The sequence below is a fragment of the Pteronotus mesoamericanus genome, unplaced genomic scaffold, assembly GCF_021234165.1.
Source record: "Pteronotus mesoamericanus isolate MK-2021 breed Mesoamerican mustached bat unplaced genomic scaffold, CSHL_Meso_final scaffold_54, whole genome shotgun sequence".
Classification (NCBI taxonomy): Eukaryota; Metazoa; Chordata; class Mammalia; order Chiroptera; family Mormoopidae; genus Pteronotus; species Pteronotus mesoamericanus.
Window position 1 is genome coordinate 32,893,794 of NW_026555321.1, and position 23,305 is coordinate 32,917,098.

General features: G+C 45.1%; 1 protein-coding gene across 5 annotated transcripts in view; it reads left to right on the top strand.

Moving 5' to 3' along the window:
- Nucleotides 1-23,305, top strand: part of SRGAP3 (SLIT-ROBO Rho GTPase activating protein 3) — a 238,718-nt gene that overhangs the window by 161,614 nt on the left and 53,799 nt on the right. For 4 of the 5 annotated variants that reach the window (XM_054595576.1, XM_054595577.1, XM_054595573.1 and 1 more), the window contains exons 5-10: nt 2,555-2,740; nt 7,596-7,724; nt 9,357-9,578; nt 11,207-11,308; nt 13,537-13,734; nt 18,157-18,241. In XM_054595576.1, the coding sequence (XP_054451551.1) occupies nt 2,555-2,740; nt 7,596-7,724; nt 9,357-9,578; nt 11,207-11,308; nt 13,537-13,734; nt 18,157-18,241 (922 nt within the window). The remainder of the gene's footprint in view (nt 1-2,554; nt 2,741-7,595; nt 7,725-9,356; nt 9,579-11,206; nt 11,309-13,536; nt 13,735-18,156; nt 18,242-23,305) is intronic. The other variant, XM_054595574.1, reaches the window with a different exon arrangement.

Here is a 23,305-nt window from a genome sequence, read left to right on the forward strand (position 1 = left end):
AGTCAGGGGCCCTGAAGACAGACTTGAGCAGGCATTCCCAACCCCTAGCCACATTATGTTCCTGGAGCCCGGGCATAAAGGAGGTGGTTGAAAATAGACAACTGCTTTGGTTATCTATAAGCCTGCAGTCCTTCCTTTTGGCCACTAGGTGTCGAAAGCTCAAGGATCCGGCTCATTTTCTGGTCCCTTGAATTTGGAGACAGGCTTTAGTGTAACTGGCATAAGGAGTTTATGAAATCAGCAAAAAAGTGATCTCTGGAGATTTTAGAGCAACTGCAAATAAGTAAAAAATAGGGTGGAATGCAGAGAAGAGGTCTTTTCACCAAGACCCAGAAAGAAAAAGTGATATCATTTTTTATTCATTTATTGTTTTGAAATTTTGGGAGGTTCTCAGGTTGAAAGAAGGAGGGAAAAGCATGGTATAGAATAGCTTTCCCACAATAGTTAATGTTCTCTAGAGTTTGCAATTTATTTTATTTTATTTTATTTATTTTTTTTTTGCAGTCAAGTGAGTTCAAGGTTCTCAAACCCTCAGCCCAAACAGGGAGGATGCTGATAATGGTAGCATGGCTCTAACTGTGTGGAAAGCAGTGTTCCCAGAACTTTAAAAAAATTAACTCATTAAGTCCTCACAAAAAACCTATTAGGTAGGTGTCATTATCCTCATTTTACAGATGAGGAAGGAGAGGTCAGAGGGGTTACCCCTTGCCCAAAGTCACACCGTTTGTAAGCGGCAGCCTCAGGATTCAGCCCAGTCATTTGGGCCCAGAGTCCATATTCTTACCTACCACACTCTACAATAGATGTTGCCCCTGTTGACTCCTGACCTCTGGCAAAGGCACTTTCTGAACCACAGATCAATGCTGTGGTTTACTGATAAAAGTTACATAAGAAATCTTCATTGTAATAAACTTACTTCACAAGACTTTAAATGAGAATGAATAAGGTTATAACGTTGGCCAGTATTTCATTCCAAGTTCCCTGACTTTAAAGGGCCTGTTAGGCAGGAGCACTTCCCATCCCCAGGCGGAAGCCTCTGCTCCATTAGCTGCTGTAATTGTCCAAATAACAGGAGAAGAGAATGAACAAGACCCACAAACCATGTATTCCGGGATTTCTTGTGTTTCTTAGCACAGAAAGTTGATCATACATTTGATATTGCAAAGGAAAAGTGTACTTTTAGTTGGAGACCAGGAAACAGGATAATGGTCCAAGGCTGCCCTATTTCAACTGCTGAGAAAATTGTAATAAATTAAGGAAACAGTATTATATGTTAGAAAAATGGTGGATTAAAAGTCACAGACCAGATTTCTAATGTGGCTAAATATACACTTACCCTGACTCTCCACCCCACTTCTAGATATTTATCTAAGAAATGAAAACATATGTTCATGCAAAGAATTGTCCATGAATATTCATAGTAGCCTTACAAAACTGTGAACAATCCATATAACTATCAATATATGAATAGATAAACAAATTGTGGTATAGTCATACAATGGAATGCTACTCAGCAATAAAAAAAACTTCTGATACCTGCAACAACATAGGGGAATCTCAAAAAACTTATGCTGCATGAAAGAGGACAGACACAAAAGAGTTTATATTCTATGGTTCCTTGTGTATACAGTTCTACAGTGACAGAAAACAAAGCAGTGATTGCCTGGGTCTGGGGTAGGAGTGGGGATTGACTGCAGAGAGGCACAAGGGATCTTTTCAGTGTGATGGACATGCTCTATGTCTTGATTGTGGGGTTGGCCACATGGACATAAAGTCTGGAGACTGTGCTGATAATACTGTATGATCTTGGAGAAGCCACTTTGCCCTCTGGGCCTCAGTTTCCCTATTTATAAAATTTGGTCATCAGATTAGATGACACCCAGGATTTTCTCTGACTCAAAAATTCCTTGTTATAACAATAAACAGCTTTTATTATGGATGCAGAGTAGCAGAGTGCAATATACTTTACAGTCATTTTATAGCCAAGGATGAGTTTAGTTCAGAGAGCATAAGATATGAATTCAGTTACCTGGTAGTATTCCTTTTGCGGACAGAGCGATTTGTAGGCCAATTTTACTTAAAGAAACAGCAGAGAAAATAATTTGTATGGGAGTAAGAAGAATATACCCGTGGAAGCTCCATGAGTATTGGAGGAGGGGCTTTCCCAATGGCCCTGCAGGAGGGAGCAGACTAGAGAGGGTAATTGAGGAAGAGCCAGCTTTCCCTTATCACCTCTGAGACCTCAGATGCTTGGGACTGTGAGTGCCCTTTTAAATTTTCTCTTTACTTGTCCATTCCTGGTACTTAATAAGGACTTAATGATGGTGTTGATGACAATGACGATGACAATGATGATGATGATGATGATGATGAAGCTGCTACTGATCATCATCATCATTGTTGGTCCTCAGAGAGTTTGTGCAGAAGTAAAGAACTGCAGGAGCTCAGAGTGTATCATGGGAAGAGGGAGGGCTGAGCAGACTGTGGCACAGAACTTAGGGGGCCCAGGCTGGGCCCTAATAGCCTGTTGATTCCCACACTCCTGTGTCCTCAGGTCATGAAGACCTACCACATGTACCATGCAGAGAGCATCAGTGCGGAGAGCAAGCTGAAGGAGGCTGAGAAACAGGAGGAGAAGCAGTTCAACAAGGCGGGAGAGCTCAGCATGAACCTGCTACGTCATGAGGACCGGCCCCAGCGCCGCAGCTCTGTGAAGAAAATTGAGAAGATGAAGGAGAAGGTGAGTGTGGGCCCTGAGGTGGGAAGGGAAGGGCCATGCCCCTTGACAGCCTTGCCCCCTGACCCCCACTGAGGCCTGGGGTGTGTGAGGGGACAATAATGCTGCCCGCATCTGATCCTTTTGCCAGGGTCAGCAGGCAAGAAGAGGTGCTCAGCTGACAAGAGCGCTGAACTGTGACAAGACTCATGCCCCTCGAGTGCATTCTCTGATGGGCAGGAGTCACCAGGCATTAGTGGTGGCAGGAGCTTGCCCCAGGAGTCAGTTAGGTGGCTAGGGGCTGGCTGGGACTGAGTGTGCCCCAACAAGAGGGAACAGCACAAGGCAACCGACCAGCACCTGGGAACTTGGTAAAGAACCATTCCAAAATTGTCATTGTCAAAGCAAAGATAGGTGATTTAGAATCGCTGTGTATCAGTGCTGGAAGTTGCTTTAGTAGGACATGGTGAAGCAAATGCTGGTTTTGGAGTCAGATAGACAGAGTTTTGAAAATGCACATTTATAATGCTTCTCTGAACTTCAGTTTTGAAATCTGACAATGATTGCAAATAAATCTCCCCTCTCATGTCAACTCTTATACTTTGGTAGTGACTGCCCAGATCTCTGTGTCAAAAATCATGAGCCTGGTCCAGACTTCAGCTAAAAACAGTCCTGTGATCAATAAATGTCTGCCATGGGCAGAATTTAGAGGGGCAGTGCACAGGTTGTTTTTTTTGTTGTCCTAGACTAGGTGGCTTCTAAGGTTCATTTCTTCTTAAGAGGCTATGATTCGTTGTTGAAGTCTCTTCATTCATTCATTCATTCATTCATTCATTCATTCATTCATTCCATGGAATCAGCAAACATTTCCTGAGGTCTTTCTATGTGTCAAACATTGTACCAGAAGTTTATTTGGGCTTCAATGAGATTGATTCTATGATGATATGATCCTACAGCTCTTGAAAATTATAGGAAATTAAGTGGCAACAAGATCCAGTAGGACCTGGGTAAGCTGGAAAAGTAACCAGAGGCAAATAAAATAAGATTTCAGGGTAATTGTCAAATGCAAAGAAAAATAGGCTCTACAAGAATCAGGCAGAGACTTGATTAAAAAATGGACAAAGGGTTTGAATAGACATTTCTCCCAAGAACATGTACAAGTGGCCAATAAGCACATGAAAAGATGCTCAGCATCATTAGTCATTAAGGAAATGGAAATAAAAACCACAGGGAGACACCACTTCATATCCATTAGGATGGCTAAAATAAAAAAGGCAGACAATGACAAATATAGATGAAGATGTGGAGAAAGTGGAACCTTTGCATACTGCTGGAGGGAATATAACATGATTCAGTCACTTTGGAGAATATTTTGGCAATCCCACAAAATGTTAAATGTAGACTTAGTTGCCATATGATTTAAGAATTCCACTTCTAGGTATCAAGAAAAATTTAAACATACAGGTCTGTCCAGATACACCCAGCCATGTAATATGAAAAATAGACATTTATTGAAGAAGACACAGGATATTAAGAAACATTGTACGTAGGACAATGACACCTCAGTCCCTGTCAAAGTAGGCACCTTGAGACCTTACACAGTTCTCCCAGTCACCATCAGCTGCCCCATCTTATTTTCCTGAATCTCATCATCAGCCTGAAATCTCTTCCCCTTCAAAGGTGATTTTAGTTTTAGAAAAAGCCAGAAGTTGCAGGGTGCCAAATCTGGGCTGTAGAGGGGCTGAGTCACCTCTCTTGGTGTTTCATCAAAAAACTTTGCACAAGACATGATGCATGAGTGGGTGTGTTGTTGTAATGAAGCTGCCAATCACCAGTTGCTCTTAGCTGTGACCTTCTGAATCATCCTATAGTTTCCGTGGAAGAATGTTCTAGCTTAAGGCAAAATTTGATTAAGATTCATTGCTCTACTTGCTCAGTCTTTTTGAATGAGATGGCCACACAGTACACACGCTCATTCAACGGTATCTACCGCCTCCACTGACTAGTACAGTGAAGTCATCATTGTTCACACATGCAGTTTCTAGCCCACTTTCCTTGACTGCCAGGTTACATTGATGTTGCACAAACATTCTTATTATATTAACAATGGCTGGGCTTTTTCCTTTCCAACCTCATATGTCTATATAAAAACTTGCACATGAATGTTCATAGAAGCATTATTCATACTAGCCTAATAATAGAAACAACCCAAATGTCTGTCAACTGATGAAGAGATGAATAAAACGTGGCCTATCCATGCAATGGAATATTATTTAGTCATAAAAAAGAGTGGAGTGCTGATTCATGCTATAACATAGATGAATTATGGAAATAATATACTAACTGAAAGAAGCCAGTCACAAAATGCCATGTATTATAGGATTCTATTTATATGAAATGTCCAGAATAGATGAATTCATAAAAACAGAAAGTAGACTAGTGGTTGCCAGGGCCTGGGGCAGAGGAGAATAGGGAGAGACCACTAATGGGTGCAGAGTTTCTTTCGGGGTAATGAAAATATTCTAAATTTAGATAGTGGTAATGGTTGTATAATTCTGTGAATATACTTTAAAAAAAAGATAATCTGGGAATTACAGAATTATAACATAGGAAGATATAGAGAGGGGTAGAGAGAATACTATCTGGTAGCCTGGAGACTAATTTTTTGTTCAGAGTTGTATGCTAATTAGCCGTTTGGCTCTTGGACAAACTACTTCTCCTCTTCAGTTCTCATTTCTTCACCTATAAAATGGATGACTTAAACTAAGGTACCTTTAATATCCTTCCCAGGTATACAGTTTTATGAGTCCTTGAAGGGCTGAAATGGTCTCAGGGTCAGAGTAGCCCCCTGCAAATTGGTCAGGAATATCAAAACTATCTGTGGGGGTTGGATGCATGGCTGGTGCAGGATGTAACTGCCACAAGCCTGTTTCTGGAATTTCCCAGAATCAGTGGACCCTGGAGAAAGGTCCAAGGAGATCTCTGGGGACACCTCTACTAAAAAGCTAGGAGGACTCAATCTGGAATAAGGAAGGTTTAAGAGTGTCTAGGGGAAGGAGGAAACCCTATTTCATTAAGGAGAGCTGCCTTTTTACCCAGTAGTGGGATTCATTAGTCTGAAAGGGGTGAGGGCACAGCTCTCCAACCCATGCACTCTTTACTCCTTCTTGCCTAGTCAGCCCAAAATTAGCAGCTTCCTAGGGAGGCAGTGTGGCTCTGACCTGAGACCAGCCCCTCGGCTGCCCCTCTCTGCCTCTCCCACCGCTCACATCCAGACAGCCAGTGAAAATCATTTAATGACTGCCTTGTGCCGGGATTGTTCAGGGAGCTACAGGTCCAGCGATGAACAAGGAAGATCAAGTTCCTGACTTCACAGAGCCTACTTTCTAGTGGGGGACATTGAAATTCAGCAAGTACACAAGGAAGTAAAAAATATAATTTGGGGTGGTAAAAAGTGCTTTTGAAGAAAAAAATAGAGCAATCAAGATGTCCTTCAGTAGGTGAATGGATAAGTAAACTGCGGTAAAGCTAACAACGGAACATTGACTAAATATTTCAGATCCAAAAAGAAATGAGCTAGCAAGCCATGAAAAGATATAGAGGGACCTTAAAATGCATATGACTAAGTGAAAGAAGGCAATTTGAAAAGGCTACAAACTGTATGACTCCCAACTGTATGACATTCTAGAAAAGATAAAATTATGGGTGCAGTAAAAAGATGAGACGTTGCCAGGGGTTACCGGGAGGAAAGAGTCAAAAAAGCAAGCACAGCAGGTGTTAAGGGCAGGGATACTACTCTGGACGATACTCTAATGATAAGAATGTACAACACCAAGAATGATCTCTGAGGTACACTATGGACTCTATGTGATAATTATTAATGAACGTACCATTCCTGCAGGGGATGATGATAACGGGGAAGGTAGTGTATATGTGGCGGCAGAGGCACATGGACTTCGAAGTCTCTGTACCTTCCTCTCAGATTTGCTATAGACCTAAAACTACTCTACAAAATTGGGTCTTAAAAAATTAAATGAAAATTGAACAAAGATTAAATATATGAAAAAATAGAACAGAGTGAAGACATAGAGAGCGGATGGAGGGATAGTGGAGACTCTGGCAACACATTTTGGACAAGGCTGCCATCAGAGTCCCATTTGACCATGTCACCTCAGGTAAGGGCCTGAATAATATGAAGGACGAGGCCACATAGAGACTTGGAAGGATGGCCTGCCAGGCAGGAAGAACAATTAGTCTGAAGACCTAGAGGCAGGAATGAACTTGACCTCTTAAAGGATGCGCAGAAGAGCCTGGTGATGAGGGAGATCATCGAGGAAGGAGGGCTTAAGAGGTCACCGAGGCCATCATCACAGTTTGGGCAGCCACTGAGGGCTGTTGAGTAGGGGCCTCAGGAGGTCTTACTGACTCAGCTCTGGTAGAGGCCAGTAAAAGGCTGCTGGCTGCTGCTTATTGAAGAGTGTTGTTGTTGGGAATAGTGCTTTTTAAAAAAAAAATCCTCACCAAGGTTGTGTTTCTTGATTTTAGAGGGAAAAGAAGTGGGGGCGGTGGGGAGAGAACGGGGCAGGAGGGGTGGTGTTGGGGGAGAGAAACATTGATTGGTTGTGTCCTGTACTCACCCTAACCAGGGATCAAACCTGTAAATTTTTTGGTGTACAGGACGATGCTCCAATCAACTGAGCCACCCAGCTAGGGCTCAGTGAGCTTTTGAGTACAGGGCCCAAATCTTACCTAGTCCATGGAGTAAGGTATTCTAGAGAGGTGGTGCAATGGATTGAATCACCTGCAATGAGCATAAAGAAAATCCCGAATCCCTTCCATCAATGGCTCAACTTTCACATCTACTCTTTCTTTCCTCCAGAGGCAGGCAAAGTATTCTGAGAACAAGCTGAAGTGCACGAAGGCCCGAAATGACTATTTGCTGAATCTGGCTGCCACCAACGCAGCTATAAGCAAATACTACATCCACGATGTCTCCGACCTAATCGACGTGAGCACCTGGAGTCTGGGACTGAAAGGGCCCCACACCTGGGCTGGCGCCAATCATCAGCGGAAGGAGGGGCTGGACCCTGTCCTTAGCTGACGTTCCAGGGTGGAAGGGAAGGGCACTAAGCATGTGGAGCCTGGGAGATGAGTTTCTACTTCCATGGGTGGAGTGGGCCTATGGTGGACCCTACACGGTTGGGTCAGGCATACGTTCGGAGTCAATTCCGAAGTACCCTTCTCCACACCAGACCCGTGGCGGGTTTGGGGGTATGGGAATGACTGTCCATAGTTCATACCCTAGGGATTTCCCAGAGTAGTACAGACATGTTCAGCACCCCCAGGTCTAGTCTGCCAGACATACACACAGGAAAGAAAATAGTGAGTGAGAGAGAATTACAACCGATCCTTGAATATTGTGGGGGTTCAGGGAGCCAATCTCCCCCCTCATATATCCACGTATAACTTTTAACTCCCTCAAACCTTAACTACAGTCGTCCCTCGCTAACTGCAGATGGTCAATTCCCTGATATAAGATGGTGTAGGACAAATACAGATAGTTGGCCCTCTGCCTACACGGATTCCCAACCCTGGATCAAAAATACTGTCTTATTGTTGGAGAAATCAGGCAGTTTAAGCCAAAGGAGAATGGAACACTGACTCCTGAGTACCAACTGCAAAGGACAGGCTGGGGGGACCACGGTGCCTGGAGAACGAACGCTGTGAGCAGTGTCATCAGGGGCGGCCTGTCATCTCTGTTGGAACTGCGACTGCTTCTTGCGTCTTCCCCCTCCCTGCAGATGGGGATTTTGTCCAGTAGATGCTCAGTAAGGATTCCCTAGTGGTGAATGGCTCCTCCTCCTCCAGCCTCGGTGTATCCCATCAGGAAGGCTGCGGAGGGACCGATTACCACCATCCCCAGCAGAAGGATCTTCCGGGCCCTGCCTGTGCCTTCCAGGGCCTGAGGCAGACGCCGCCCCTCCACCCCACCTCTTTCTTCCAACGTTCCTATTCATTCTTTCCAGCCCTTTAATTTTTTTTATTTGCCACATTTTTATTGAGCAGCTAGTAGCTCTCGATCTTGAAGTGCTACTGTAGACAAAAGCCGGTGGTTCTGCCCCCATGGAGCTTATTCGACATAACCCTGACATGTTAACAGGTAGTCTCAATGCCACGTGGCCGGTGTCACAGTGAGGGAGGTGGAGGGAGACGTGGACCCCTGGAGGCAGTGCATCTGACAGAAGCTCTGAGTAGGGAGAACATCAAAGAAGACTTCCTAAAGGAAGTGACCTCTAAACTGAAACCTGAAGGAAGGATTTTTAGGCAGGAGGAGAAGGGGAGAGTATGCAGGCAGAAAGAATGCATGCGTGAAGGCCTAGAGATGAGAAAGAATGTGGTGAATTTGAGAAACTGAGAGAAGTTCTGCTTTCCCCAAATTGCAATCCCCAACTCCCCTTGAGGGCTTTGGTGATTTGTGTGGTAGGATTCCAAAATGTACAAGGGTCCGCAGGATGAAAGATTTTGACTATGGAATGAGAGGTAATTCTAAGTCATCATGATGGGATAGGAAATGCTGGTGGTCCCCACCTTCATGTCACAACCCTCACCTGCACCCTTCTCTTGTGTACCTGTTTCCAAGTGCTGTGATTTGGGCTTTCATGCCAGCCTGGCCCGCACCTTCCGGACCTACCTCTCCGCTGAGTACAACCTGGAGACCTCTCGCCACGAGGGGCTGGATGTCATCGAGAACGCAGTGGACAACCTGGATTCCCGAAGCGACAAGCACACCGTCATGGACATGTACAACCAAGTCTTCTGCCCTCCACTCAAATTTGAGTTCCAGCCACACATGGGGGATGAGGTACGTGTCTCCCAGGAGCCCATGCTGGCGTCTGCTTCAGCCTGTCCTCCAGTGTGCTCCTGGAACATCAGTGGGAGGGGGCCGTTAGTCCCTGTTCCACTGCAAGATGTTTATCTTAAGGCCTGGGGTCAAGTTCTTGGCTCAAGGACTTCCCCAGCCAAGGAGTTTACCATTAGTTCTTTAACCTTGCCAGTTCAACTTTCCCACCTGCAGAATTGCAGGAGCTTAGTGCTCCTTAAAATCCCCGTACTTATGTCCAGAAGACCCCAAGAGAGTCCCACATCTGCATACTTTCTCCCCTCGGATCCCAGGAAGCTGGGCCTCATCCCAGCCACTGTGGCCAGAACCTCCCCAGGGCACTGCCGGTCCTCCAGTGCAGGAAGCATGCCACCAACTCGGTCTCCTCCAGTGCTTGTGCTGCTCAGATCCTCGCTGTATGCTGAGAGGGAGAAAACAGGATAAGGCATTTGTCACTAGCCCCAAAGCAGCACACTAGTTACCCAAGTTTCACAAAATTCCTCATGTAAATAGTTCCTTGGGTGTTTCCGTATCATTTTCCCCTCTGTCTAGGGCTCAGTCCCTAGGCTTGGAATGTTGGAGGAGAGCCACCAGATTATCTGCCTCCCTCTCTATTATCTCTACTCCAGGGATGTGTGCATAGAACTTCCTCCCAGCGAAGAAAGTTCCTCCACCTAGATATATCCCAACCATGCACATGGGAGTTCAGGGGACCCACACCAACAGTGTACAGGAAGGACCCCACCAGCCTCTGGATCCTGTGCGAGCTCAGCCGGACCGTCCACTGAACTTGCTTGACAGGAAGGGATAAGGAGGCTCCTTAGCTGACAGCATTTGCTGGACCCTCCAGATGGTTCTACGCACTTTTTTCATTTGCAGATAAGAGGCCTGTGCAGGGCTTACTGCAGCACCTGCCCCATTCCTCACACCTAGCCCTTTTGGCCCATCATCTGGACCTGAATATTCTGACTTCATGGTTACCATTGGTGACTGTGATGTTTGGGTTGTCTAGTTAGTGGTAAATAACTAGTAAATAACAGAACCCAACTGTCCCTGATATTCTCAGTTGAGTCACCTCAGGCAGCCCAGGCCACAGGTGGTGACAGAGCCCTGAGTGGAATGGATGTAGGAGAGCAGTATTTCTCTCCACTCTTCCCCTTCTCCACCTCTCACCCAATCAAGCATCTGGGGAGGAAGCTCTGTGAGCGAAGCACCTTCCTGCTGGGGAATAGGAGCATCGGCTGGTTGTTACCTGCTTATTACTTTTTTCATTGGCTTCTCTTAGGTGGTTGCTTTATTACTACAACTTTCCACCTGGAAATTAACTAGTTTCACTTAATGAAATTACGTCAGAACTCTTAGTAAACCCTCAAGAGTGCACAATGGAGAAGACCATGACTGAGAGGCCAATGTTGCAATTCAAGAGGGCGGCCTCTCGTTCCCATCTAGTGTTACCAGGTATAAGCTGTGTTACTTTTGGCAGGACATTTAAGGTCTCCAAGTCTGTTCTCTCAGCTTTTGATAGGGATATTTGCAATAGCGTTGGCCCCAACTCCACACAGGTGATGAGGGCCCTCGGCAACTGCAGGTGGGGACTGTTATTTCTACAGGTGTGTCAAGTCAGTGCTCAGCAGCCTGTCCAGACAGAATTACTCATGCGGTACCACCAGCTGCAGTCCAGACTGGCCACTCTCAAGATAGAGAATGAGGAGGTGAGTGAGCCCCTCTGCCCTATAAGGGATTTCCTTACAAAGGCCTAGATTGTCCTGGGGAGTCCACACACTCGCCAAAGAACACATAAGAAGTGAGGGTTCATTTGTAAGATGGACTACTGTACAACCATTAAAGCCATGCATACCAAGAATCTTTAATGGTAAGGGGGGATGCTCACAAGATATTAAGTTAAAGAAACACAAAGAGAAAGTAAAACTGTATGTTCAGTATTATCATAACTAGGGTAAACTAGAGTATATGCATATGTATCTGCGTGTATTCACAGGCATAGAAAAAAGACTGGAAGGAAGTACTTGAAAAGGTTAATAGTGGTTATGTCTGGGTTGTGATTTCTGTTTTCTTTGTGCTTTTCTCTATTTTCTGTGATGAGTTAATGTTATTTTTATTATCAGAAATAATAAATATTTTAACTTATACAATTAAATAATAAATAACTCCAAGCACACTAAATGTGTCATGGATTCTGAGTGCCAAGGAACTTCTGTCTTACCATGCCAGCATACCTCCCATGCAGCTGGTGACACAGGATTGCCACTGGGAGGGTAGAAATGGAAATCCCAGCTGTCGCAGTTCCATTCTGTTGTGGACTGATGATGAGGCCAGGTGGGAAACCTTCTATTCCATCCTGGACGCTTCCATGCAGGGAGGATGTCAACCAAGTGGAGGACACCAGGATGTGGGGAGTGTCACCCAGGATCATGGGCAGGTTTATCATTGAGAAGCATTCACAGCTGGAGGTGGGGAGCCATGAGTCTGTCTTCACATCTCAAGAGGGCTGCCTGTCTTGGGCAGAGAAGCTGGTTCACTCTGTGTCTCCACAAAGGACAGAGCTCTGGCGAATGTGGGACAGATCATCTCTCAGGATGATGGCAGATCAAAGCACTTACTAGAGGGAGGTAATGAGGAGACAAATGATGTATTTGTTTTTCAAACCTAACAAACTGTTTCCTTTATTTATTTGTGCCTACATCTTTCCCTGAAACATTGCAAATTGTTCACATGGAATAATATATGGATAATAATGTTAATGGAATTTAAATTGGAAATCGGGGCCACAGAAAGAATGAAGCAAGTGTTCCTTTGTATAGGCCATTCATGGTCATGGAAATTCTTGATTTTGCACCTGAGCTACTGTCAGGCTATGTTTGAAAGAACTGATTTGTTTGTTTATTCATTCAACAAGTATTTAGCGAATACTTACTCGAGTATTTCTTAAGCACGTACTATGTGCTAAATGCAGAGTAGAGTGAGTGAGTAAAAAAGCATAGTAGCTCCTCACATGGAATTTATATTCTAGTGAGAAAAGATAAATAGTAATGCAAACACAAAAGCAAACAAACCAATACATGAATAAGTATGCAAAGTATTAGGGATAGGCACTAAGTTAAAAATTGTAGATAGAGGGGCACCTGATGTCACCACGAGGTGACATTTACTTTGAGACCTGAGTGAAACATTTACTTTGAAACCTGAGTAACAAGAAAGAGATTTTGAGCAACAGTAATTTAATGATGAATGTAGGTGCAGGTTCTCCTGGAATTGCTTTTGGTATGATGCTCCATTAGAGTATAGAGCTTAAGTCAGGGAAGGGATGTTGTGAGGTGGGGGTTCACGTGCCATGCATGTGTAGCCTTCCAGGGGTCCCATTCGATCCCAAGGGAGAAGTTAGACTCCTGGAGAAATGACTAGGCAGTGGTGTCTCAGCATCTGTCTTCCTTGAGGTTCTCTCTTCTGTCAGACTTTTGATAGGACTCAGGTGGCAGGTAGTGGGAGAGTTCATTCACTGAGGATGTATGCTCAACTTACACAGACTTTGTTCCCTCCCTGAAGAGAACCAAGAGTATTTCTAGTGTTATCCTTCCTCAAGGGACCTGCCTCCCGTTGAAGGAGCTAGTTTGGGGCTATATAAAACCAGGTAAAGAGAAACAAACCTAGAAACCTGAGTTCCTTGTGGTTACGATATTCTCCAAGGTTCTCTCTGGATGAAGCAATTCAATAAACCAACTTTGGATTGGGCAACCTGGGTTCTCACCCCAGCCAGCTAACTGGCCTCAGTTTGTACATCAATATAATAAGAATGATTATCTTGTCCTGCCTGCCTCCAAGAGGCTTTGTGTGGAAGAAATAAAGTAACAGTTGGGAAAAGGACTTTGAGGTGTCAAAGGCATTCTCAGGCTAAAGGATTTTTGTTGACATCTTTTCCCAGGTGAGAAAAACCCTGGATGCCACCATGCAGACCTTACAGGACATGCTGACTGTGGAGGACTTTGATGTCTCTGACGCCTTCCAACATAGTCGGTCCACAGAGTCTGTAAAGTCAGCTGCCTCTGAGACCTACATGAGCAAGATCAACATTGCCAAAAGGAGAGCCAACCAGCAGGAAACAGAAATGTTTTATTTTACAGTAAGTGGACCCAGAACCTGCTGTCTGTTGACCCGCTGGCATTGACTTTTGGGGAGCAGCCCAAGCAGTGGGAACCAGCAAAACCACATGAGTCAGTTAGACCTACAATTTTTCCAACATGCTTCTCAAATTAAGTTTCCTGGTTTTGTGAAATGCAGAAATTGAGTTATCAGTGATGGTATTTGTATTGATCTTGAAGTGTCAGTTATTGCAACTTTCCTGTTCGAGGAAAAAAAAAACAGAGAATGTGTTCAGTAGGGTAAGAGGAAAATGGTAATGGTGCCAGGTGCAAGCCCCATTTAACATCCCTAAAGTTTAGTGGGTGGTTGTCGTGTTGCAGTGTCTTAAATTGGGGTACAGGCTTTGGAAACAATGCCATGTGTGATCCATGCAAATTGCTGGTGAGTTGTGAGCCCTTTATATAAAATCCTAGATGGCTGTCTGTCCACTCAGCCAGGGAGAGGGAGGAGCAAGGATAAGAGGCAAAAGGGCTTTAGTTCAACATGTATTTGGTGAACACAGAATTTGGGTTTGTAAGGGGCCTTAAATCCTCCATCTGATGCTTGATCCCATTCAACCATAACCCTGTCAAAAAGTCATCGAGACTCTGCTTGAACAGCCCTGAGATGAAAAGCTCCCTCTTTCCCCAAACAACCCTTCTGCTTGGCTTGTGGCTGGCTATAGATATTATACGGTTTTGCCTTATCTCTGTTCTTTTCAAAGATCTGCCTCACTAGGATTTTTGGTCATTGATCCCGATTCTGTTCTCTGGGGTGATCCAGGAAGAGGCGAAGTCTAGGGGACAGTCTTTGGCATGGTTGCAGGGAGCTGGGTTTTCGTTTCTCCAGGCTAAACATGTCTGGTTCCTTCAATGCTGCCCCATATTTTGAGCGGCCTCAGTATCCTCGTGACTCTCCCCAGAACATGTTCCATTTGTCAATGGCTCTTCCAAAGTGAGACTGCCAGCGGTGTGGTCTGACCAGCAAAGAATTGGGCTGACCTTCCACCTCCTTTCATAGTAGGTGCTATGCCCCTTTTCATATACCCTAAGATCATATTCATTTTTAAAAATAAAACTAGGTTTATGCCAGTTAAATCTGTTCCCTACACACTGACATAAACCAGGTAGCCCTCCTTCTAAAGGGTGTGTAAGTGATGTCTGGGCTAGGGCTTATGTTGACCACCAGTGAGGTTGCCTCTTGAGGGGTTCGGTTCATGGCTCCAGACTGTCAAGGTCCTGATCCAGTTCAACATACAGGGGGTGGGGCAGAAGTAGATTGACAGTTGTTCACATGGAAAATAATAGAGTAAATAATAAATAATACAAGACTAAAGTTTGTATTTCATGGGCACACTACAGTAACCCTACTTTTGCTCACCCCTGTATATGCTGTCTCATCAGACCTTGTGTCACTTGCAGATTCAGTGAGCAAGGCTTTCAACCTTAAAGTTTTTCAATAAAAAAGAAAAATGGTTTGTCAGGGGCAAGGCCAAAGACAGAGTTGTTCAAAATATGCCACTAGACTAATATTGATCCACTAACCAGCACTTTTAGATTGTGGTCATTTAACCAGTCACAAACTCATCCAATTCTAACATTCATCTTGTGACAACCCCTGTCATTCCCTTGTTAAAAACCAATAGTTGACACATACGGCATTTACACCATCAATGTTCTTTGACCATGTTGTTTTCGAGGAAGAAAATATAGCTAGTCTCAGTCAATCAGCCGATGCCAGTTTCTGGTGTTCACCACTTCTACTGGGGACCTTCTCTGTTTACAGGGAGAGTTCGTGAATTACAGAGGAAAGTGAGGAGTACATATGAGTATTGATTCACTCTGGCAGCAGAAGCAAAGGAACCTGGGTGGCAGGGCAGAATAGGGGATCCAGCCTGGTTGAAACTATAAGAGAATTCACCAACATCTATGATTAAGGGTCACTGATGTTATATGTTCAGGTTAGTATTCAATTTATCAACCTGGTTGGCTAGTACAAAAATCATGACTTGATTCTGTAAAATTATTTTGGACATATATTATAAGGACATAAATATTCCATCAGTACAATTTGATGGCCTTCTTTCCTTCATGGGTTACACATGAAGCCATGGTGAAGCTTGGAAGAAGTGAGCAGAGTCCACAGGCCCCAGAGACCGAGGGTGTAAGTGAATAAACCACCAAGGCTTATTATGTTTTGGGATTAGCGCTTCAACTACCAGGGGCAGTAGAGCATGGGAGAGAAAATATCTATTTATACCTTAGCTGTGCTTTTTATGGTGAATTCTTAAACACATGATGAAATCAGGGCCATTACTACTGGAAGCATTCAGAGAGAGCCTCTAGGAGAGTAGTCATTAAACTGAAGTGTGCATCTGAGTCATGTGGGAAGCTTGTTTGAAACATGTTCCCGAACTACTATTATCCTCCCCAAGGTGGGGCCCTGGAATGGTGAACACCTCTGGGCTTCCGTGATGTTCTCCTCGGGTGTAAAATTAGGGCTTAGATTCTCCTTATTCCAAAGCAGGAAGCTGCATTTTAACCCTCTTCCCAGATGGGTGGGAGGCCGTGGTCCCTGAACCACACTTGGAGAAAACTGCAAGCTGACTCTCCTTTTACAAGGAAGGGGCCATGGAGGCCCAAAAATGTTCAATAATCTGTCCAAGGCCATACACTGAGCCACCACAGCTCAGAGCTCTTGTCTCCTCCTGGGTAGAATGGGAATGATGATGCTCCCCATATTTGCTATGGAGATTGTGGCGATGGCCACGTGGATGTGTTTGAGAACTGTCAAGTCCTGTATAGGTACAAGGGGGAGCGACTCTTCATGACCAAGGGACAAGGTTGTAGGGGCTAAGAAAGATCATGGCCAAAGTGAGGGGACACCACAGCCTTCCACCAGCCGAGCCACTGCAGAAACCCACTGAGGTAGGGACAGGGTGAGGTGGCCCCACCCAGCCTCACGTGTACACATGTCAGCCTCCACGCCATGGGCCTTGCCTGTACAGCTGTGTTCATAGAGAATGGTGCGCTCCAGACGCTCTTTTACAGGGAGTATTGGGGCATCCTGAGCCTCCATGGCTTATTTCTCTGCTCCTCTGTACCCCTACCTGAACATTCTGCCTATGCCAATGGAATAGATTTTTCTGTGAGAAACTGGCTGTTAGGTTTGGGGCAATCACATCCATTCATGTGCCTTAATTATTGGGGATTTTATAATTGCCATTCTGGCTACTTAGAAAATTCCTTCCCTGATGTACCTACGCGACTCCCTCCTTGTCTCCTTCAGGTCATGTCAGCTTTGCAGCGAGATTTGCCCCAACTCGCAGTCCTCTATTTCTGCCTTATTTTCATTCAGAGCATTCCCTACTGTCTGATCAATAGTGTATTTTACTTACTTTTTTTTTTTTTTTGTCATTTTACTGTTTCTCTCCTCACTCTGCTGCATCAGCTCCACCAAGTCAGGGATTTAGCTAAATCTCTCAGCATCTTCTATATACCAGGCATATAGCAGTCACTGATCACACCTACAGTGGGTGCAGATCACACCTACATTGGCTCCTGGTCCAGCAAAAGCAGGCCGCAGCAGAGGGGCTCCAGCCCTGTGTTTGGTGATGCAGGGCAGCAGGGGAGCTGAGGGAAGTTGGTACCTGTGTGAAGGTGTGGCTGAAGCCCTGCTGAACTCGGGACAGGTAGATATGTTTCTATTCTGGGCAGCCCTGTCCCTCCCCATTGCTTAGAGTGCATTGTGCTTAGCCAGACCCCTGAGCTCGAGGCAGCCTGGGGATCCTGAGGGCCTGGAGTGCATCACTTCCCTGTGCCAGCCTCACCTGTCTCATCTGTGAAAAGAAGAAAACATATCCCCCAGTGCAGTTGGGGTTAGTTTAATAGGATCGTCTCTAGGGGCCTGCAGAGCCCTTCCTTCTTCAGAGCCAGGCCAGATGAAAGGAAGACCTGTTTCCAAGTTCCTCTCTGACAGATCTGATAAAGGTCTCTTGCCTCAGCTCTGTGCCCCCAGGGATGGATCCATCTTCATTGCTCTTGGCCCAGAAGCACAGCGGAGCTTTGATGGCCTAAGAAGCCCTCTGCTCAGGGCTCCCACAGTCCTCACCTGACAAAAGTGCCCTTTCACTGCTCCCATTCCACGCCACTTGCCCAGCTTTCTTTGTGCTCCCAGAAGGGACCTGAAATGCTGGGAGCTCTCATAGGACTGGGCAGCCATGCTCAGCAGAACGGGGATCTGATAGAGAGGTACGGAGGAACAGCTGCAGAGGCCCCGCCCCCCCACCAACGCCCCCTCACTGCGGTCCTGGAGTGTGGCCCGATCTCCTGTTGACCTTTCTGCCCCAGAGATCCCTTCCAGAGCAGACATTGCGGGACTTGGCCTTGTAGCCTCTAATGTCTTTGTGCCTTGTGTCTTACAGAAATTTAAAGAATATGTGAACGGCAGTAACCTCATCACTAAGCTGCAGGCCAAGCACGACTTACTCAAGCAGACCCTGGGTGAAGGTGAGTCAGGGGGCGGAGGCCTGTGAGGAGGGGCTGTCTTCCCTGCTGGGTTCTGTTGTGACCCCTTAAGCTGTTTTAGCTTGAGACACGGGGCGCTTGGCAGAATGAGGCCTGACACCAGCCACCTTCCAGGACTGGGTAGGCTGCTACAGTCTCTAGTCTATGGCCCTGGTACCAATGCTGAGAGGGCTCCCATCTGGCTGCAGAAAATAGGGGGCAAACACAAGTTTTGGTTTAGGTTGTAGGGGAAGGTCTAAGACAAAGTGATAAAGAGGTCCCCCTGTAGGGAGGGGGTGGGACTTCAGAGACATATACTTTTCAGGAACACTATTGGAGTGACCAGGATTCTAGGCCCCCAAAAATAAAAATCCATATGTGTAAGGCAGGGTTTGGTTCTTAAGGGGCCTGAGGACTAGGTTTAAAACTACCCAAAGGTTTCCATGGCATAGGAGGCCTTATGTCATTTGACCTCTGCCTACTTCCCTGACCTCATCTACCATTCTCTACTCCCTTACTGTGCTCCAGCCAGTAAGTTTCTGCCCTTCAAAACTCATTGAGCTTATTCCTGCCCCAGGGCCTTTACATATGCTGTTCCCTCTGCCTGGAATGCCCCTACCCCAGATCTTTATATGGAAAGCTCCTTATCCTTCAGTTGTCAGCATAGATATCACGTCCTCAGTGAGACTCTCCTTGCTACCCAAAGTCAAGGAATCACCACCTCTGTCCCACAATTCTGTTTGATTTTCTTCATCTCATTCATCAGCATATGAAAGTATCCTTTTTATTATTTGTCCACTTGCTCATTGTCTTTGGTCATACCCCCACCCCATGCCCCAACAGTATCATTATCTTAAACCACAGTAGGGAATTCCTGGCTTATTTTGTCCATCACTTTATTTCCAATGCCTAGAACAGTGTCTGGCTCATAGTTGGCCCTCAATTAATAGTCACTGAATGAGTGTTGAATAGAAAAGTCACCAGAACATGAACTAGGTCCTAAGGTCAGGGATGGTTTACAACAAGATCTGGTGGCCCTGGAACCTGGTGTGAGGCTCAGCTCTGAGGGGAGGAGCTGACCTGGGGTTTCTGAAGCTGTTGGGCCCTGCTTGGAGCCCTGTTAGCCCCACGGTTAGATATATCATGTTCTGTTTGGAGAGGGCTATTGGCTGAAGGACATGCTCCACCAAAAGGAAAGGAAACATGGGGTGTAGGAAATAGGGAGCCAACATGAGAGAGATGAAGGGAATTTCCAAGGTGATGATACCAGTAAATCCCAAGATGACAGCTTAAAGCAGCCCTAGAGAGCACCCAGGACTTGGGGCCAGGAAAAGCATTACAAGATGAGAGTTGTGCTGGGTCACGGGGCTGGCGTTTATTGGCTCTCGGGGGTTTTCTATCCACAGCATGTCCTTGCCCTTCACTGGATCACTCTCTTGTGGGTGCACATCCCAGTGGCTGTGCTCTAGTTATGTAAGACCCCTGTAACACTGTCCGCTCAGCAAACTATCCAGTGGGCCTCCAGATCTGCGGATGCTTGCTATTTGTGAGCCCCATGCTTTAGAGGAAATGGTGAGAAATTTAACTATTTCCCAGCCCCAAGGCACTTAAAATCTGGCTGGGAGACAACTCATGAATTCATAAAAAACTAAATAACAGCATTGTCACACAGAAAAACTGGATGAATTTCTTTCTTTTTTTTTTTTATCTTTCTAAAGTTTTTATTTATTTTTAGAGAGAGGGGAAGGGAGGGAGAAAGAGAGGGAGAGAAACATCAATGTGTGGTTGCTTCTTGAGCGCCCCCTACTGGAGACATGGCCCCCACCCCAGTCATGTGCCCTGACTGGGAATCTTTGGCTCACAGGCCGGTACTCAGTCCACTGAGTCACACCAGCCAGGGCTGGATGAATTTCCAAATGAGCAGTACAGATTCTGCGAGCTGTGAGTCAGGAGAGGAAGGGTCACCATTGGCCCAGGAGAGCTGGACAGGCTTCAAGGAAGTTTAATAACTAGGGCTTGGAAGAGTAACCAGGGCTTTTAAACTAATACCAATGGAAAGTGTTCAATCAACTTTATCAGCATGTAACTTGTACACAATAAGATGTACCCATTTTATGTGTAGAAATCAGATTTGATGAACATATACACCCGGGTATAACCATTCACATCAAAATATAAAACACCCCTACCACCCCAAAAGTTCCCCTATGCCTTTTGTTGCCAGTCCCCCTACCCTCCACCCCAAGCAACCACTGCTCTAATGTCTGTCACCATAAATCAGTTTGATGTGGGCCAGCTGGTGAGAGCTGGGGAACTTTGGGGAGTGAGGGAAATGTTCTATATCCTTATTTGGGTGGTGGTTATACAAGGGCATATATTTTTGTCTAAACTCATTGACTGGGGGAAAAGAGTAGGGAAGAGTGAGTTGCAATAGCCTTTTCTTCATTCCTCCCACACCTCTGCCTTCTGCCCAATCTGACATTTGAGTATTGGGCCAGGTGATTGGGGCCATTAAGGAGTGTGGGTCACAAAGAGGGAAACACAACAGCAAGAATGTAGCTAAAGAGAAGAGACAGAAAGTCCTAGAGAGGAGGTTAGTGAGGTATGATGGGGCACCATTCTCGACTAGCATTAAAGATAAAGATTGGTGTGTATGGTCACGGGGCTGTTTCTCAGGTCATGCTTTTCATGCTGTGTAACATGTGAGTTAGTGGCTACTTATATTTTCAAAATCAGATGCCCTGGAGTCAAAAACTAGATGTTCTGTGTAAAAAATAAGATCAGAGATGAGAAAGTGCTTCTCTCCAGCGCCGCCATGAGTGCTCTCACATGCAACCTTTTACTATTTCCCTGGCCTGAATGGCCTTAGTGAAAATGATAATAATAGTTTTGACTGGCCATAACTCCTGACCCATTTGGCCTTCCAAGTGTATTTAGCCCTCCGCTATACCTTGCTCTGACATGGGATTCACCAGTCCTTTGTCTGAGTTTTGGGCTGAATAGCAACAACAACAACAACAACAAAACTGCAGGAAAGTGCAACTTCGAAAGTGTAAGGGCAACAGAGAGAAGAAAGCCATCTGGAAGACTCGCCATAGTCCTGTTTTCTAGTAAGCCAGCAGTGGAGAAGCCCACTGTGTTTCTTTTGATAGCTGGGATGGAGAAGTTTTAATAAATTTTTTGTTTTAAAATAATTTTAGATTTAAAGAAAAGTTGCAAAGGTAGTACAGAGTCCCCATGTATTACATGTCCAATTCCCCTGTTACTAACATCTTACATTAGTGGGGCACATTTGTCACAACTAACGAATATTGGTACATTATTATTAACTAAAGTTAATAAATTACATAATTACTGAAAAAAACTGAAACCGAGACCAAATCTTTGTTTTTGTTATTTACTGCCTGATAAAGGTATGTGTGGATTCTTAGGGCATTGGGTGAAAGGGAAGAATTTTCAGCCAGGAGAATTTGCACCAACTTAGATTGATGAAGTTCTTGCCTGTTGGGCCGGCAGAGGCATAGAATAAGCAGGCCAAAAAAAGCTCACAATTATGGCTAACTCATTCTTTTGAATGTCAACGGATGGTTCACCTTTACCTGAGCACATTGACTTACAGTCTGTAGAAAGCTCTTCTAAGAGTGGGGCTAGAGTAGGATTATACCTGCATCAGTGGTCTTCTTATTTCATTTGAGATCTATTTTATATGGGGAGAAACAATCCGGAAATATTGAAAACAGCTGAGAAGTGTGGTGCCAAGTGGAATACTTTGACTGAAAAGTTACAAGTTTGTTTTTTTTAAATTAAATAAAGTATCATGTCAAATCCTCAGTTTCTCTCAAGTACTCTTTTGCTAGCACAGCTCAAAAATAACCCAAACCCATAAATTAGAGCAAACACAACATCTTTTGGGTCGCCTTCACTTAGAAGTGAATCTTTGAACATGGTTGATCCCAGTACACAAATAAAAAAGATTCTGTGCTTACAAATTGACATTCCTTGTTATGTATAATATCACTGCTTCGTCTTGGGAACAGGAGCAGCTACCCTTATATATATGCCTTTGGCTGCTGCTCTGTTGTTTTCTTGGCTAGAGAATTCTTAGTTTATTATCTCTGAGTTTTAGCTCTTTGACCTTTTTATTGCTCTGGGTAGTCTGTAAACTCCAGGGCTTACACCAAAGATACAGGTGGTTTTGCAATTTACTAAAGCCCCTCAGGAATGAATGTGCATTGCTTCTAAAGGGACGGGGGGCGCGTAACCTTTTCAGGCCAAGATTTAATAGCCCATTACAGAGCTCAGTGTCGACCAGGACCAGACAGTCTGACCTTCTAGAAAATGACTGAGCCACCGACTATAAAATATTTCTATTTAATCTCAACAGGTCTCTGAAGGTAAAGGGCAGAGTATTTTTGGTTTCTTATATTATACTTGTTAGAAGTTGAGACAACAGACTCCAAAAGCTGTTGGTGGTGGGGTTCTCCAGGGTTGGAATGTGGTCTAAACCTGGAGGAGCGTGTATTAGGGTCCTTGCCAGACAAGAGTCTGCCTTGAAGGTGTGCCGACGTCCCACTGCAGGACCCACACCCTTTGGTCCCTATCTCCGCACCTCTCCCCTCCCTGCCCTGTCTGTCTGTTCATCTGTCTATCGATCTCTCCAAAGGCACAGAAACTGTACTCGGTCAAGACTGAGGGTACAATGTGTATAAGACAGACAGGGTTCTTGCCCTCATAGGGAAAAGGGATTTCAAACAGTAAACAAACTATTAAGTAAAGAATTATAACTGTGATAAGTGCCATGAATGAAAAATCGGGCTGGGGTAGAGAACGGTTATGCGTGTGGTGTGTGTGGGAGGGGGCAGCCATGGGGTGACCCCCTTTAGGTTGGGCGATCAGAGAGACTTCCAAGGGGAGATGCTGTTTAAGCTGAGACTGAAGGAGGAAAAGGCGTCAGCCACAGGAAAAACTGGGGAAATGGTGTCGGGGCAGAGCGACCAGCACGTGCAAAGGTGGAAAGTAATGTGTTGGGTCAGAACTAAAAGAAGGGCAGTGTGGCTGGCCCATCAC